Below are 19,244 nucleotides of genomic sequence, written 5' to 3' on the forward strand. Positions count from 1 at the left end.
TCCTAATTGCATTTGAAATATTGTGGGGATTAAGTGTAAAGGTGGACTTGGAAAATTCTGATTCCCTTTTTTTCTGTAAGCTTTTTAGGAAATACGATATGAGTTTTCTTGACAGCGAGTACATGGGGCCAGTGTTGCTACATGTCATGTGCCTGTGTGGGGCCTCAGAAGGTTGAGAACATAAAAATGAAAATGTCAGAGAAAAAATATTTCATGTTCAGTATTTATTGAATCTAGGTTTTATAAGTAGTGGTGCACATGGTTAGAGTTACAGCAATGACAGTGGGGAAAGGGAAGAAAACCTTGTCCCTTGTCAAAAAAAAAAAAAAAATCCTAAATCTAAAAAATCTAAGAGAATAGTTACTATCTGTAAAGTAAGTTTTTAAGCTTTTACATTGCATTTTAGATACTAGTTCTGTTAGCCAGTTTATCCAAATGGATAAATTTGTTTTATCCAAATTATTCACAATGGGCTTTTTGGGTTGTTAGGGTGGTTTTTTTAATTTGTGTATGTTGTAGAATGAAAGCACTCTGAAGAATTGTCATATTAGATTAAAAATGAAGCTTAGTTTTGGTTGCTGACTTTTCATTGATACAGATGAGTCAGAAAATGTCTCCTTGATTTTTTTCTTAATGGAATTCAGTACATTTTAGGTACTGAAGACATACTGTAATGTTTTCATTATCCTTCCTCCTGACATCTGAGATACTTTTGATTTTTTCAGGACCTTGTCAGTCTTTCTTTCCCTCTCCTCTTTCATTTTGTGCTCTCAATATCTTTTTTCTGTTTGCCCTTGGTGTCTTTATTATGAGCCTTTATGAGCCATGTGAACAGACAGTGACCCGTGTTTAGTTCCAAGTGTCATGTATGCATGTCTTTGAGCAGACACAGCTTTGAAGGGCCAGAACTTCTGTCAAATAAAACCTGCAGTATTGGGAAAAAATGTGATACAAATTTGCCCCTAGTTCAGATTCACAGTTCCTTGATAAGATGGAAACTCACCTTTTTCCCGAAGTTCTCTGAGCTACCCTCTAAGGGTATTCTGTCTGTAAGCAAGAATTTAGGCTTTAAATGTAAGCTATTTTACAGTAATTCATGCAACATTCCAGTCTCTCAGTTGTAGCAGTATGTGACTTTTTTCCAATTTTGTTTTTTTTTAAGTCAGGTATTGACACCAAACAGAGTGTTTCTGTTGATATCTGAATCTTTTCTTTGTATAGATATGCCTTTTTCTGATCTATGTATGTCATGAAGGAATATCACATGCATTCTTAGGAGTTTAGTGTGCTGGAGGAAGTTGCTATCTGGTTAAAGACTTTGCCAGGTGCGGGGCTGATTTTTTTTTTTTTCCCACCCTCTTCCCCCATTCTTTTTAGGTTATATACTTGAAGAAAACACCAGAAGAAGCTTACAGGATGCTTTTATCTGGATCTAATCCACCATATCTTCCATTTAGGTACGTGAACATAAGAAATGAGACTACCTTCTCAGTTTTGAAATATGCTAAAAATTTGGGGTTTAGATTGCCTCCCAAAAAGGTGTTTCATGTCTGATACAGGTGTTGTATCAAAATGACTGATCTCCAGAAAAAAAATTTTTTGCACGTCGTGTAATTAGTTGCTGTTTGTGGGGAATAATAAATCATTTAGATGGATATAAGTCTTACTTAAAACTCAGTCTACCAAACTGTCAGGTTGTGAAAATAGTTCTTTGTTTGTGATTTAGCACTTAAACCTTTTCTTCATAATGTATCTTCTTCTACTATTTGGAAGTCATTAAAATATTTGAAATTACCTAGTCCCTAGCTTGTGAGGCTTACAGGATTGAAGGGGGTTTTATGCTGTTATATTCTCTCTATTTTACAGAACAGGTACTGTTGCTAAGGTCACGGAATGTTTTCACTGAGTCATAGTTTCTATCAATCTGTCTTTATTCTCCTAAGGTCACATTGAGGCTTGAATCTAAGGAATTTTAGCTGTCATGCCTATCTAATAGAGACTTCCAAATATTTTTCACGTGTGGGCTATCAAATGCCCTTATGCTTTGTGAATGAGAATACCTCATGGTATTCTTCTGCAAACGCTGGCAAGAAAAGTTAACTTCAAGAAGGTCAATATCCTCTCTTTTAGAGGAATCAGCATTTTGCAAGTAGTGTTCACTGTCAGCCAATGCATTTGTAAATGTAGACCTACCTTGTCCATATCAAATTCCTCTGATTTTTCAGCCACCCAGCAAAGGAAGATCAGATTGTCTCTTTTCATACTTTGCACAGAAGCCAGATGCAGTATAAACTGTTGGGGTGGTAGATTTTTTTATGTCAAGACTAGTTTGACTATGAAATCTTAAACCATCAGCTACATTTTAAAAAAAGGTATTAAATCAGTATTAGCTTTTATTGGCAGAGAATTTGTACGCTGACCTGGTCATTGATAGCTTTCCAGAGCCCAAGAAGTTTACTGAGCTACTGGTATCCTTATTTTTTTTCAGCTAATTAAAAAAAAAAAAAGATACTTGATACAATGCATTAAAAGTACCAGTTACTTTAAGCATGTCAGTGTTTTTTAATATCTCCAAATTCTGTGTAAGATACAGGGGTCATGATCTACATTAAACAATGTCTTGCATGTGCCTTAGCATTACTTCCATGAGGATCTGCTCCATGATCTTCCCAGGCACAGAGGTGGTGCTCACCAGCCTGCAGTTATTTGGTTCTCCCTTTCTACCCTTTCTAAAAATAGGAGCGATGTTTCCCTTTTTCCAGTCACTGGGGACTGGGCCTGTTTGCTGTGACTTTTCAAATATGGTGGAGAACGGCCTTACAACAACATCAGCCAGTTCCCTCAGGATCCTGGGATACCTCTGATCACACCCCATAGCTGAATAGCTATGTCTTGTTGACCAATTAAAGTGATCTGCTGTTTGAAATTGTAGTAAATTGAATGTCTTTGTTTTTCTCACCCCTGCCAAGGTGAAAATATAGGTGGGTAGAAAAGAGGTTTTGACAAAGTGAGGAAACTTAGTTGTCATATCCCAAAATTGTAGGAAAACTTGGGAGGAATAGTGTGTTTGCAGAACAGTCTTACAGGACCCTGTTTGCTGCAATCAAAGACTATAGAGTCTTGCTTTGCAATTAATTCCTTATAATACTGATATTGATTGTAGTAGCAATGATAAGAAAATGCTCTTTCTACTTGACTGGTAAGGGCTAGTGAAAGTAATTGTCTCCGATTTCTTGTGAGGCTGATTGGAACCACGGTAACAAATTTAATGACACAAAACAATTTCCTGTTAAGTGTTAATTGATTATTCATATATAATCCTTGTGAGTTTGGATTAATGAAATTTTATTCCCCAATAGAATAGTTAGCTACTCTAGAATCGTGAAAGGAGGGATCAAAAAAATAGAAGAAACAGCAAGACTTTCTGGGGATAATTTCATATTATGTACAAAAAAGCTTTTTGTGTTTCACTGGGAAGAGTATGCTATGCAAAAACATTGAAGAAGGCAAAGTCCAGCCAAGGGACTACTCGGGTTTTGCTGTCTGAGTAGGAAAAATGCCTATAAAAGAATAATCGCTTAATTGCATTTGTCAGCTTCAGGAGAAGACGGCAATAAATTCATAGAGTAGGATATTCTGAAACATTAGTTTGCAGTCTTTTTCCGTGTGTTTTAAGCCCCAGGTTGCTGTGAAGGAAATGATTGTCTACAGCTAAAGCCTTTGACAATTACAGTGTTTTGGTGGTAGATTTTGTCTGGTCTGGGGTGGGATCTGGTAAATGTTTGGGCTTTTGTTGCTTCATTTGAGGTTTTTTAACTCAAAGCTTTGGCAACATTAGAGGGAGACATTCTTCTTAGGCCTTTTTGTCTCTAGAAGGAATACAGTGTAAGCAGCTTTTGCTAGAAGAATTAAACATCCTGATTTTTTGAGCATTCTTTTTCGCATGGTGTGGGGCTGGAAAGCATTTACATTTCTTTTGGCTCTGCTTTTGACTAGGTCAGGTCGTGGCTCTGGATTAGAGCCTAAGCAGATTCTGTTACCTGCAGTGTAGCTTGTCCTGCTGGGGAAGGTGGGTGTGTAATCTGGCTGTACTGGAGAGGAGACAAAGAGCAGTGAGGAAATAAACAGAAGGATTGTGATAAGAAAAGAAGCTAGATGAGAAATGGGAAGTCTGATAGGGAGGGGCTGTTTGGGTGTTGAATTTATAGGTAGAGATGGGTACACACAAGAACTTCAAGAATTACTGGTGCTGAGAGAAGGGCAGGATCTGATGAGGGCCTGCAGTGGGACCATCTAGATTAGCTGGAAATGGGAAAGCAATAATTTATTCATCCTCCCTGGTTTTTCAAGGCCTTTGAGATATTTCCCCCTCCCCCCACCATGTTCCAAGACATTTGGACTGTCTCTGTTGTAAAATGTAGCATAGTACAGAGCCTCAAGCAATTGAACCTGTGCTGGAAGCAGTAGCTCTGCCGTAGGTACTGTGTCTGCTTGGCATCAGGCTGTACTATGAGGAAAGAAGTTGGTGCTATGAGGAAGTTGGCACTCTTTCCACACCTTTAGTGCCTTGCAAAAGGACTAAAATGACTCTTACGTACAATTAAAAGCATAACCCAAATGCCTTACCTCTTTACACATGTTCTAAGGTCTATGAAGGAAATAATGTGGAGATACTAATTATTGCTGTTCAGTATTTATTGACTTGAGTTTATTCTTGCAGCCTGGAACTTACATATTACATAACTTCTGTGGTATAGGTCATCTCTGTTTGAATTAAACGGTTTAAGATTTTATTAGTGAGCAATGTTCAGTTCAGTGTTACAACTGGACTGTTTAACAAATTTGTTCATTTGATACCTGAAGAGTCCTCTATTTGAAAAGAAAAAAACAGACAGCTTTGATAGGGAAAAGCTGTAGGCTGTCAGATTCTTTGTGGAGTACTGAGGTGGGTTTACATGAAGTGATCACTGGGAAACTGATCTACTTTCATGTAGCTCGGTGACCTGAAAAAGCCCTAATCGGCTTAGGTCTTCAGCTGGTACTTCATTTAAAGACAGCTTCAGCAAATACAGTTCAGGGGTGGAAAAAAATCAGATCAGTTCTCTTACAAAATTCATGGAAATTTGTTTGTTTTGTTTTTATAATAGAAAAGCTAAAGATAACTTGGCAGGATAAGGCACTACTGTCTTTGAGACACTTTTGTCTTATTTTTGGCTGATTCACTGTCACTTGGTGACGCTCTAGTCTCTTGAAGATCTTATACTGTATCTTCTCACTTCCATTTAAAAAGCAGTGCTAACACCATTTCAAATTGTCATGAGTACCAGTTACCTACTGAGAAGCAGTTTCAGATTTTTTACCTCAGACTACTCTGTATTGATGAAAAAACAAATATATTTTAATATTACTATGTTCAGTTTCTAAATAATGATGTGAATTTCAAAGATGGATTTTGGTTATAGATTCTGGGGGTTGTTTCTTTATTGGCAAATGCTGGGGAAGCAAACTGTTTTGTTATTGACAGTATTTAGAGGTTTGGGGAAAGGGAAAGCATTATGCAGTAATGAGGTCAGCTACAACAACTGTGAAATCGGATGTGGGATATGCAGCTCTGTAATGCCAGCTCAGATTCATAGTGAATCTGTATCTCTTAGAAATACTTATATTTTTTTCTCATTTTGAAAGTGAATGGAGTTCTGTCACTGTTTGAAAAGTAAGCTGGCGATTCATTTGGGCATATAAAACTGGAAGAATACTGTAAGAAAATGCGATCAGCAACCTACTTTAGTCAGGTGCACATCGGCAGAAATGAGACATTTGAGACAAGGACGCTGGAGGCAATTCGTGTTAGCTGCCGGCATCTGTTTGCAGGTCACTGGTAACAGCTGGCTGTAGGAACTGTAGCTGAGAATATTGTACACCTGGAATTGTACATCTAGGTCAGCTTCACCATCCTCCCTCCCTCTTTCATAGAATTCCTTATTAATGGATTAGGGATTATGTGTTTCTTTTCCCCCAGCATAGTTTTTATGTACAGCACTATTAGATGCCTTATCAGCCAAAGAAGTAATTATATATACAGATAAAATAGAAGTTATTCTTCTTACAGCAAAGTAAAATATAAAATAGAACCTGTTTTCTATGACCATATCTTCTGTTCATATTTCTCTAAACATATAATTTTGCCGTTTCCATTTGTTTGGATTTTATTTTTATCAGCCCCTCCAGAAAACTGGTACAGATTTTAAACCCTTTCTGCTATGTATGTGCTCCCATTGGGGCCCTTAATTTTTTTGCTCAAAAGACATTTTTGTTTGCTAAAATAATTTTGTGCTAAAATGATCTGTTATCATGTGATATTCAAAATATTAATGTTAATCCATTATCAGTCAAAAATGTATTGTCTGCAAAATTCATATATTGAGTTTGATATGTTCTGCTTATTCCATGTAATGAAAATGCTTTGTGGCTTCTCATTTTTAAAACTCTGTTGGATTTGAAAAAGGAAGGTTCATATACATTTCAAAGTTACCATTCCAAAACATTATGGTTAAGAGTGTTTTAATAATGTAATAATTTGAAAGCCTTTTTAGATTGGCCTGTCTGCAATATGACACTACCAAAATAGTAGCTTTTAATTTTCTTAAAATCATTTTCTATGAGCACTGCTTGCTCAAAACTGCTAAACTTATTCTGCTCTTAAAGAATAGTTGTGAATTTTCTTCAAATACTTGAGAACTGAAGGAGCATATGAAAAACTTCATACTACTTATAGCAAGTTTTATCAAAAAAGGAAAGTTTTCAATGAAATTGAAATTTTTTAATAAATTAGAGATTATATACGTATCTGTCTGAACATAAAATTTTACTGTTCTGATAAGTTGCAGTTCTTAAGACTCTTAAGGCAGCTAAGAAAACAGCTATAAAAGATTTCCTTAAAGAGTAGTAAGGAAATAATCTGCTCAGGCAGAGTTTTGTTAAAATCAGAGTAATCTGAAGCGCACTTCAAAAAGTAGTTCTTCATTTTTCCACAATGCATTTTTTTGGTGGTGTGTGTTTGGTGGTGAATCTCACTTTGTCTTTTACATACAAGTTGTAATTTTCATGTGGTAAACTAAGGCTAAGTCATTTTAAAGTTAATTATATTGGGATAACGTTTAATCATATCTGTAATGGGGCATCAAAATGAAAGCCTGTAAATGAATTCCAAGCTAGTAGTCTTATTTGCCTGCCCATTAGTGTCACTCAATTAAGACTTGAATAATGGTTAAAGCAAACTGTACTTTTTTTGCTACTATCTTTGAGAGGATGCAAACCTTCATGTTCTAGGATAGCATAAATAATTTTGTAAAGAGCATGTAGTAACCTGATGTAAAATATGCACCTAAAGTAGCTTGCAATATCTAACTGCATTTAGTCTGAGCTACATCTTGGGCAGGGGAGTACTTTAGCCTGAACAAGCTTCTAAAAAGATGTCTTTGAACTTTAATTCAGAGTTCACAAAGGGGATTGAATAGCTTGAATGTATTTTGTTGTGTTCTGCTTTTCCCCTAGTTCTTAAAATAATTCTGTGTATATTAAATTCATCTATATTAAATCTATAGGGATGCTTCATTTGGGAACTGCACATACAATCTTACGATCTTGGACTGTTTACAGGGAGTAAATAAGGTAACAATATTTTTTCCTTGCAAAACAGGTTTAAATTCATTTTTAAAACATGAAGAAAAATACTGTTAGAAGAGCTTATAAATATATATATTAATATTAATATAAAATAGATTATAAAACAAATATGAAATTATGGTTTCAGAGCAGACTCTGTGAATGAGTAGTGATGAAGCCTAAGTTACTGAGGCCTGTGTTTGAGTACTGATGGCTGAGGAAGGCTGCACTTTGACCTGTCTAGCCTGGCCTTTGACAGCTTTTTGAACTTCACCTCATGAATTGGAATGCACCAGGCCTGGCTGGGGACAGCTCTTAATGCAAGACACTGTGTTAGGTCTGCATTTAAATCTGATCCCTTATATCTGATTTTTATATAGATATATATATATATATATAATGTGTATATATAGATATTTAAGATACACATATTAATAATATGTGTATGTATATATATATCTATATAGATAGATAGATCAATTTATGTATTTTTATATATTATTTAAATCTGATCATTTATAACCATTGATGAGAGGGAATGACAGGTTGATGGAGTCAAGTGAAACAGATACCTAAGTATTTATGTGATTTAATCAGAACAGTTTTTGCAGGTACTTGGCCCCAGCTTTCCCCAAAACACTTGGTTCAGTGTTTGATCTTTTCAAAATTGCTTAACACCAGTGAAAACTAGTGTGTCTTATTAGTGGTTTGATGTGTCATTTTAGGTAGTCCTGAAATACTAAGTTCCAGTATTGGGGTTTTTTTTAAATTTTTTTTTTAAATTTCCTAATTGGTGACATTTAAATTTTGTTCATTTCCATTGGCCTTGATGAAGGGAGCAAGCTATAGGAACAATTCTATACAGATGCTTTATAGACCACCTGTAATTCTTAGAAGCATGGCAAAACAAGTATTTTTTAAAAATTGGAAAAAGAGAGATCAAGCTTAATATTTTTAGTTCTGTGGGGGTGGGAAAGGAGCTGTCATTTACCAGAAAGACTGTAATTTGTGAGGCATTCTACGGATCCTGAAGATCTGAAGTAGTCAGTGCAGTCACTGTAATTTATCTGCAGCTAATACATCAAAAGGACGGTGAGAATCAGTTTTTCCTCCTTTGTTCTCATAAAATTTATTATTGAATTTTTGTCTAGCTCACTTACAGAGGTTAAAACACTTTGGGCAGAAAATGTATGCCTTAATTGAAAGTAGTCTTAATTTACCTGGATAAATTTGGTGTTTGTATGTGTGTATGTCATATACATGTAATTCAGGGGGCCTGCAAGTTCCAGAGTGCAGCCAGCCAACCATGCTTCAATGAAATACATTTTTCAAAATCAGCTGTTCAGACAAACCTCTCAGTATCCTAGGTTTCATAACAGGTCCAGTCACTGAACAAAATAAAAAAATTATTTTGTCTATAACAAAGCTATTTTTCATTTGTCCCAAAAAAGTGCTCTGTATGTAGCAAACAATGGCAGTCTGATGATAATTGGTTTTAAATCATAGATATGTGATGTGTTCTCATCACACCTTAATTCCAGAATTTTGTGCAGTACTTGTATTTCTCAAAATGCAATAGGTTCAGTATAAATACATGCTGCAGAAATGTCTTCCACCCATTTGGAATAAATTTTGGCTATGAATTTCATATTCATAGAATTGAATGTGGTTCTATATGGTTATTATATACAAATCTTCAGTACAGAAGTGGCATAATTAATAATAATATGGTAATTGAATATAAAACTTGTTTCAGTCCTGTAATAAATACTGTCTAATGTAGTCTAGTGGGCTTTATTGTACCTGTGAAATGTGTATTAAAAGAAATAATAAAATAGAGATTATACATGGCACTGCATTCTGTATATGCTGTTTTGCCTAGGTATTATGATGGTATAACCAGAGTATCATACTAAGTGCAGAAAAATAAAAAAACTCTCGAGTGTTCAATGTTTTGTTATGTCCAGCTGCATGAAAATATGTTTGGCATAGGAATCATTAAATAAGTGCATGACAAAAAGGGAATTGCTTTTTAACTTGTCATCTGCCTTACAGAAAAAAACTCCCACATGGTGGGGTGTGGAGAATCAATGTTACGATTTAAGTGATATGCAACAACTTTGTGTGCCATCCTCATGTCTTTGGAGGGGAAATACTGAGCCTAACATGTTTCAGTGACATTGTTGGAGTTTTTGTTGTCTGTGTTGTTAATCTGTGCAAAATGTAATATTGTCTTATTGTAAAAGCTTCAATAAAGCACAACCACAAACATTTAGAGATGAAGTTTTGCTCAAAAAAGTATTATAAAATTAGATTGTATATTGTATTTCAGTGTAAACTGACACCTTGTTGCCTTTTAGGCCTTGCAGCATGGATTTTTTGACTTTAAGACATTTGATGTGGATGAATATGAACACTATGAGGTTTGTACATTTAATAATGCATTGAATGTGTTTGAGTTACCTAAAATAAGAGTATACAGTATCCCCCAACTGAAAACACACTGGAAACACGTTCTAATTCAAGTAAAACCCAGTGTTCATATGTAAGGTATGTACATGGAAACCTATCTGCTCTTGGTGAAGAACATGCAGGATTACTATCCTTGCAATTTCAGTGCATCATATCATAAATCTAATGTTTTCTTGTAGTCCTTCTGGCTTCTGGGACCTCTCTCATGCTTTCCCAACCTTCTCCCAGGACACAATCCAAGGTTTCTCAGCTGACCCACAAAATATGTTTTCTTCCAGCACTTGTTAGCTCTGTCTTCCATTCCTATTTGTCCCAAATATATGATGAATTTTTTATAGCTACCTAGATTAAGCAGATCTTCAGGGATTTTTTTAAGTAAGGATGCATCATCAGGAGTTCTAATAAAGGAAGTACAGCTATAATATTTCCCTAATGAAGTCCCAGAAAGCTAACAGGTCTCATTTACTGTTCTGCCAGCTTTATTACCATCTAGGCATAGATACTCTGGTTAGCTCTCAATGCTTCTAGGATTCTGTAACATGCACAACTTTATCTGCTGGTAGTAGAAAATTGTCTCAAGCTACATTGCTTTAGAGAAGCTTTAAAAATATGCCATGCTGTACCTGTGGACTGGGCTGTGTGCAGAGGAGCTCTCAGGCACAGAAGGTGTACATGCATCTGGTCCAAAAGAGTTGCATGGTCTTTGTATACCACATCTCATCGAAAGGAAAGGGTTTTTACTGAATCAGTGACAATCATTTAGTTTATTGGACATAATCTTTGGAACATCTATAAATTCCTGCAGTTGTATTGGCTAAGGAGAAAGATTTATAAACTAGAGGTGTACTAAATATTTGAATATAAATTTAAATCTCATTTTAAACTTGAGTTGCTTTAGTGTAGCCAGTATTCTTCCCGTATTTTTCCCCTCTATTGCAATTTTCAGAAAACTTGGAAGTAATGAGAGTAGAGTTGCTAAGTTTGAAAATATCCATTTTAAAATAATTTCCTGTAGCTGTATGTATTTCATGTACATACTGAAATGCTTCATAAAAGTTCAAGAAAGAGAAGTCAGAAATGGAATAAACAGTGGGAAAAGTTAATTGACAGAACATCTATACAGTAGATGTCTGCAGTAGGCAGTCTGTACCACAAATCTCCCTATTTCCCTAAACTTGAAAGCATTTGTAGAAGGATTTCTGTATCCTGCAATGTTCCATGATTAGGTAAAAAAAATTGGTATACTCTTTGCAGAATTAAATGAACAGAACTGAAATTTAAAATATGAAATTGCTGCTTTTTGGTAGGCTCTGTGTACAAAAAGAAAAACTAAAAACAAATGGTAGTTTGGAATTCTGTATGTATAGTAGGCATTAGTCTGCTTAAAAAAGAGTCCTAAAATAATTGACTAAAGTTATCCCATTATCTTGTTTAAGGCTTAACATTATTTTAGAGTGTGAAAAGTACATACATGTGAATGACGTTTATAGTATACTGTTTGCTGAGTTTAAGAAGCAAGAATTTGGAATCATCATTAATTTTTTGTCCATTTTTTGGTATGTCTTTTTTTTTTCACACATCGTGGTCAGCTTTGTGTTTAGTTATGTCCCGTGCTGTATTTCAAAAACTTTAAATGTTACAGGTTTTTGCTATGTTAGGTCTTCAAATGTGTGGTTATATTGACAAAAGTTGCATACGACTTAAATGGAGCAGGCTGAAAGGAAATTTTATTTAATGTTTGCAGTTCTTTCATCTTACTATGTTATCAAGGCAGCTAATTCCCCTTTTGTTGGACTGAAAGTAAATTACTGATTGGGTTTTTTTTAGTAATAATGATGTTTGCATGTAGTGTTGAGAATATATATACACACACACACATAGAGATATCTGTAGTTCATATTGATAAAAATTGAAATTATTCACCATGACTCCTGTAACTGTAAAGAACTTAATCCCCAAATAAAACTGGTGATACAAATACAAAAATATTTTTAGCTTACTGAACAGGACTTCTTCCCTAAAGGGAGTAGGGGTGCTGCAGTGCTGAGATGTCAGTGTGTGATAGCAGTGGGGGGCACGGGTCCTGGCTTGGCACTGAGGTTGGTTCTCTAGTCCTTATGCAACCTGGGCAACTTCCAGGAGTTTCCATTGTGCAGGGACATTGGGAGCGAGCCTAATGGGCTCAGCTAAGCAAACAGTTGCTGAATTGATTACAGTGATGTCCATTATCAGAACCTTTTACTCATTAGGATGTTCTCATGAGCTGAGAGCTAAAAACACAAGCTTAATAATGCAGCTGAACCAAGTGCCATGTCCTTAAAAGTCATGCTGAGAATAACTGCATTGCCAAATGAGGAATGAACAGTCTTCAATTAAAGAAAGAAAAGAAGGCAGTTTGGAACTACAGTTCATGTTACATATTTCCAAAGAAGCTTTCATTTTCAGCAGTGACAGAATTTGAAGAGCCTTTTTAGGTTTTCATTTAAAAGTGAGCAAGAAATGCAAAATGTCATAGTTTGAAAGTTTTATTAAAATCTAGTCTTTTTATTAATTTACACTTTTCATTCTGTGATTACTGGCTCATCAGAGCTTATGCCAATATGTAAATTTCATTTTCTACAGGCAAAGGGTAATTATTTTGAAGGCTAATTGGTTTTTAATTTGTTTTCTGTGAATTGGGTTTTTTAGGAAGTGCCTCACAAGGAAGCACTTTTCCATAACTTTTGATTAAAACATAGAAGAATCTTGGTGTTTGTCAGTGTTAGTAATAGGTGTCCTGAAACAATGAACCCTCTCCAGGAGAAATACCTTGCATAAAGGATCTTTCTGCTTTTATTGGAAAACTTAAGCAAATTTTCTTTACATTTCATTTTATTAAGATAGATCTGAGAAGCAGTTTATGATTAATTTGTGCCATATAGTAAAGCTAGTTAATTACATTTCAAGTGTTTGGTTTTAATGCAACAAGAACATAGTAAAGAGTAAAATAAAATCTTGAGTAATGATTTTTACCTTGTATATACAGATACTAAAATGTTTTTCTCTTCTGAAATTTTTGTAGCGAGTGGAAAATGGTGACTTCAACTGGATTATTCCAGGAAAATTTTTGGCTTTTAGTGGACCACACCCAAAAAGCAAACTTGAAAATGGTATGATGTGTAATGCAGTGCTATGATCTTATTTTTCCAGCATGTCCAGCATCACAGCAAATGAGCAGAAGATTAATAGAGGGTTATAAATCAGTTTTAATCTTCAGAAATAGTTATCCAGTGAGCATTTTATATATGCTCAAACAATGTAATTCAAAATGTTTTGGAATTCTTTGCCAGAAGAATTTCAATTCTTCTGACAGTCAGTGACTTTTCATCCTGTGACAAAGTGCCTGAGAGACTCAGGTCGCTTACTATTCTCGGGGAACCTGACACCTGATACAGTAAGTGTGCAGAATTAAAGGTGAGTTGCATTAAACACAGAAGACTGTTTTAAGGATTTTGTAACACAGACCAGGAAAGACCTTTGAAAGAAGCTTGCCTTTCCAATTGAAGATACATGGGGTGATGTGAAGAACCTAGGGAATGTGATTCTAGTGGAATGAAAAAGAAGAGGAACTTGACTGTTTGACTGACAGAGGGAAAGTAGAGGTTTGGTCCAGCTAAAAGGAAAATTCTATCACCAGTTTTTTTCTGAATTTGACTATATTATTTGTGCCATGTTCTTTCATTTATGTGAGCATATTTTCTGAATATCTACCTTCCCTCCCCAAGCTGTTCTTTGCTCTCTCATGTTTCTTTTATGACTGAAATGCTGCCTGTTACATAGTGTCCACTGAAAATGTAAACAAAATCCAGAAAGAAAATATTTTGGTTTGGGTTTCTTCCGCAATCATTGTAGCAGCCTTTTCTTGCAGAATATTTTTCTAAATTTATTTAAATTGCTCCATGGAATTTGGAAAACCTGTATTTTATTTATAACATGTATAACTGAAAATTATTAAATTAACGCATTCAAAATCCAGTTACAAAACTATAAATAACCCTCTCCCAGGTGATTGCAAGTACACATTACGAAGCACATTTTTCTCCTTATGTTGTGGTTTGAATTGTATTTACTAATCTGTATAGGACTTGTCCTGAACAGCTGTCTTGTGGTTGGTCATTGACCTGCCTCCCTGTCCCCCATCTTCATCTAGAGGATCCTTCTGTCTCTCCACTGAGAATCAAGGCAGTAAAGCTCTCATACTTCCCAGTAGGACAGGAATATTTTTGGTACTGCAGTTTATCCTTTGACTGGATAAACTGCAGTACCAGTTTTTTCCTTATAAACTGTGTTTCCTCTTCAAGCATGCTTTTATTCTTTGGTTTGCAGCTTGAATCTAGATAAACAGCTGTTCTGGAATACTGATTTCATACATGTCCCCAGCTTTATATAAAAATACCCCTTGCAGAGAAGAATGGGGGCTTAATGGGAGACAGTATAGTGTTTTATATAGACCCTGTTTTAACTTTTTAACTCCTAATTCTTTCTATATAAAAGTGGTTTTAATAAGCATTTTTGGACTTTTTTTTATAATATTTAACATGTCTATTCTGAATAAAGTATTAAAGCATTTTTAGCATTAGTGTGTTTATAATTCAAAAAAGTTTTTGATTAGTGGGATTTTGAACTTCATGAACCTTCCTGAAACCTTAAGTGATTGTGGCTTTATTATTTTATAGGTTATCCTCTTCATGCACCTGAAGCCTACTTTCCCTATTTCAAGAAGCATAATATCACATCAATCATAAGACTAAACAAAAAAATTTATGAGGCAAAACGCTTTACTGATGCTGGTTTTGAGCATTATGATCTATTCTTCATTGATGGCAGCACACCAAGTGACAGTATAGTCCAGAGGTTCCTGAACATCTGTGAAAATGCTGATGGTGCCATTGCAGTACATTGTAAAGGTATATGTACCTATTCATTTCTCAGACTGAAATTCAAAAGAAGTATAAATACATAGAGTTTATCCCAGAAATACAACATTAAAGAACACTTTCAGATTGTGAGAGTAATAATGCTTTATGGTTCTTGACTAAATATATGCGAAATATTTGTTATTTTCCTGTGTATATGAGGCCCTTACATCCTACACTGTTACTTGCAGGAACTGACAATCTGTTGTTCATTGTTCTGTGGGTTTTTTTAATGTGACTTGGAAACTCAAGATTTAGTTGATGCTGGTTTCTTTTTTGCATTATGCTTTCACAGCATTATGATAATTAGCTAGGAAATGCAAAACACTAAAAGGTTTTCTTTGTGCTTTTTGACTGTTCTGCATTTTTTTGTGGAGTATGAATTCTGCATTTCAAGTTGATGTGAGTTATTGTGATGCCAGCATTTCAAACCAGCCTAATTCAGCAAACCAGCCAGAAAATACACAAAACATGCTTAGTCAAGAGAGATTAACAAAGGCTTTTAAGGGTTCAGCTTGATTTATGTTTAGAGTTGTGTAAGGACATTGTGGAGACTGTCTTGCCTGATCAGAAGCAAGAATAATACTATTCATAATTTTCCCATGAACAATAAATATGCATATCAAAGTTAAACAGATTTATTTGCCAACAAGTTGTTGTTAGAACCCAGAAGTTCTGGCATTGATAAGCTGGGCATCTGCTAATTGGCTAAATAAGAGTATAAGCTATTGATTAGCAGGAGGTTGTTAGGCTTAGCTGCTAAAGGATTGCATACTTGGTAGTGAGTTAGAGATGTGCTTTCTACACTGAAGTATTTTTGGTCTTTTGTCTGAATATTTAGTAAGCAAATCAACAATCTTGTTCTTTTTAGTTTTTACACCAACCTAAATAATCCTCTACAGTGTTTAATAACAGTTAAGTCAGTCTTTACTTAAGCGGAGTTATATTGCAGAGGTATCCTGGGCACAGCTATTACACTAGAAACTGCTAGTCTCAGATGAGATAGAACAGTTAATTGCACAGGGCTGTAATTGAAAGTTTGTGCATTAGCAGAATGTTGGAGGAAAGAACTGAAATCAATACTTCACCTTTTAAATGAGTCTTCAGAGCTTGTCAGCCAAGCTATAGTTATGGGACTTCGCTATGTGTGAACTTCTACCTTCATCATACCTAAATCTTCACTTTCAAAAAAGTCAGTTAGTTACTGGTTAAATGTGAAGAGCTTGTAGTTGTGTATAAAATTGTCAGCAGAGATGTCTGGCTGCCTTGGAGAGTTTCCATTGTTGGTGTATAAACAATAGTAGGCTACTGTGAGACCGTAAATTACAAATACTGTATTTGTGGGAAATAAGATTTAAATGGGGAAGCAATTTACTAGTAGATGGCACACAGAGCTAGAAAGAGATTAATTCTCACTCTGTATTTTGAGATTTTACTGTTAGTAAAAGCTAATTTTTCTATGTCTCTGTTGTCCCCTTAAAAACAGGATTTGTTTGGGATTTGTTGGGAAATGGATTAAATTATTTTAAGATCTTGATGTCTAAAATTACACACTGGTCAACAGTCATTGCTGTTTATATAGATAGCAGTGAATAGTTTTATGTGCTGCTTTCACAACAAAACTGATTCAAAAAGAAAAACCCACTGAGTTGCTCTCTGTTGAGATGTGATGTTGTTTGCACCATGGTTTATAGGTACCTGTGCTGGCCTCTTAAAGGAGCTATGGTTATGTTTTTTTACTGGTATTATAAATATGAAGCTGGTATCCAGCCTGATCATGGCATTTTAAAAAATTTTGGCTTTTTTTTAAACAAAGGTTGGAGTAGAATTTTTCAATTGCCACGAGTGATCACTGTTACCGGTGTTCTTTTAAACATCAACTTTTTCTAAGTATGAAAGATTCATCCCTATATCTACAGCATTAAAATAGAATTATGTGATAAATGGGACACTGAATCAGAAATTATTTCTTCAAATACTATTATGGTGAATAACTGCATGGAAGTTTTCTTACATCCCATACTTTTATTTGATAATTCTGGAATGCTCATCCCTTCATGTGTGGCTGTTGATACTTGTGTTTCTGCAGCTGGCCTGGGGAGAACAGGAACACTGATTGCCTGTTACATAATGAAGCACTACAAGTTCACACACGCTGAAGCCATTGCTTGGATAAGAATATGTCGCCCAGGCTCCATTATAGGACCTCAGCAGCACTTCTTGGAAGAGTATGTATATATATCCTTTCTTTGCTCTTCTCCATCCCTATCCATCTTGAACTATTTATAGGGTCTAATTTGTCTACTGACATTTGTAAGTTATTGCCTGTTCAATATATTTAAGGTTAGTTAATATGTGATTAATTTGAGTTACTCAGAAGCAGTCAGCTTCTCTGGAGTTCAGTGCATTTTGTTCCCTTAAAGGGGCACAGGACCCTAAGACTGCATGTTTCTGTTCTGGGGAATTTAGGAGTTAGACAAAGGTGTTGGAACTGGACAGATGTGTACAAAAGATTAAATCAACAAATAGGATTTATTAAATATTAGCATTTAAAGAGTAGTCTTTAAATACTTTATATATCATCTGTGGCACTTAAAATTAATCTCAAAATGGTATCATTTGTATGGTTTTCCTTTATTGTAACTAAAGATTACATAAGTACTTGGCAGAGAGCTTTTGATCTCCATAGGATTCTTCAGCATGACGTATGAAACATTTCTTATTTGGAACTAGTAGTTGTTGCCAAAAAAATGTATTGTTTTAATACAACTTCAGATTTGATCCTGACTGGAAATGAATGACAGTGATGTAGACAGAAAGTTTAATGTCATAGTGGTTTCTGTGTTGTGTGTTTACAATTGTAGTGGTTGTGCTGATATATTTGACTTGATGGCATGATGATATTTACTTGGAGGCATTTTCACTTTTATGGGACAAAACATTTTTTGAAAATCCACTACAAGTAGGAAAAAGAATTCATCAACTCTGCTAGGTACTGTGTAAATACTGTAAAAGATTCACTGACCTTGCATCTTAAAATTGATAGGATATTGGAGATGTATTACTGCAATTCTGTAATTACTGTAATTTAAGAGAAATAGAGCATGAATGAGGGGTTTATTTTCCAGTGCAACTAAATGGACACTCCTCTGTTTGAGAGGTGGCTTGCTATTATTCAAAATACTGCAGACCACAAGTTTTCTTAAACTACAGGTGTTCACTGGAGCCAGATTAGTCTTCTTCAGACAGTGCTGATGCTTGGATGATACACTCTTAAAAATGACTTGCACAATAGAGCAAAATTACAAGAAAAGTAGTTGGTTATGTTATAAGATAGGAAAAACAAAGCCCATGTCTTTTCTTGCTTTGACTGAAGGAATACTTGGCTTGATTTTATAGACAGACAAAGGTCCTTCAGATCTATCAACATTTGTCATAGCTGAGAGCTGTAGTGTTGTTCAGTAAGAATTTTCTACTTTCTTAAGGGTAGTAGATACCTGTTTCAACAATCAAACAGAAGTCCAGCAATGTCACCAGTGGTGTCAAAATGGGATTGGGAATGTCAGTTACATCTTTCTAGTACAAAATATCTTGCCCTCAGGGCTGCAGAGTTGCATCTGACAAAAAGGTAACATCTTGCAATTTCAATCTCCCAAGCTTAATAGGTGTCAAAGCCTAATCTCTTAGGTTCTTTGAGGTTTGATAAGGGAGCTTTGACTAGTTTAGGGGCATTTTTTATAGAAACTCTTCCACTGAAATGTGTATCTGATCAATTTATTACTGTGTATGCAATAATCTTGAAATATTTCAAAGGTATTTAAATTCAAGCATGTTTCCTAGGGTGTCCTGGTTTGGAAGACAGGTGTCTGCTAGGGAGGGCAGGAGCCTCCTTTGGAATGAAAATGTAGACCTCCTTCCTCCAAATTATTATAATTCTAAAATCAAGGGGCTCTCAGGCAGAGATCTGGGGATAGGAATAACAGTTCTTTACTAGTATAACCAGGCAAACAAACAACACTAACTACAGCATTAGCAAGAAGACAGAACCAGGGACCCCGTGACAGCTTTCTCTGCCGAGAAGGGAAGGGATGGAGGAGAGGTTTTGTTTCACAAACCCCTCGGGCAGTCAGTCCCGGTGCTCCTGCAGGGCTC

General features: G+C 35.4%; 1 protein-coding gene across 4 annotated transcripts in view; it reads left to right on the forward strand.

The window, feature by feature from the left end:
• The window catches only part of CDC14A (cell division cycle 14A), a 53,726-nt gene that overhangs the window by 19,137 nt on the left and 15,345 nt on the right, over positions 1–19,244 (forward strand). For 3 of the 4 annotated variants that reach the window (XM_015636422.3, XM_033516277.1, XM_015636419.3), the window contains exons 5-10: positions 1,378–1,457; positions 7,605–7,671; positions 10,026–10,088; positions 13,199–13,286; positions 14,853–15,083; positions 17,182–17,320. In XM_015636422.3, coding sequence (XP_015491908.1) covers positions 1,378–1,457; positions 7,605–7,671; positions 10,026–10,088; positions 13,199–13,286; positions 14,853–15,083; positions 17,182–17,320 — 668 coding nt within the window. The remainder of the gene's footprint in view (positions 1–1,377; positions 1,458–7,604; positions 7,672–10,025; positions 10,089–13,198; positions 13,287–14,852; positions 15,084–17,181; positions 17,321–19,244) is intronic. The other variant, XM_033516278.1, reaches the window with a different exon arrangement.

The sequence above is a fragment of the Parus major genome, chromosome 8, assembly GCF_001522545.3.
Source record: "Parus major isolate Abel chromosome 8, Parus_major1.1, whole genome shotgun sequence".
Classification (NCBI taxonomy): Eukaryota; Metazoa; Chordata; class Aves; order Passeriformes; family Paridae; genus Parus; species Parus major.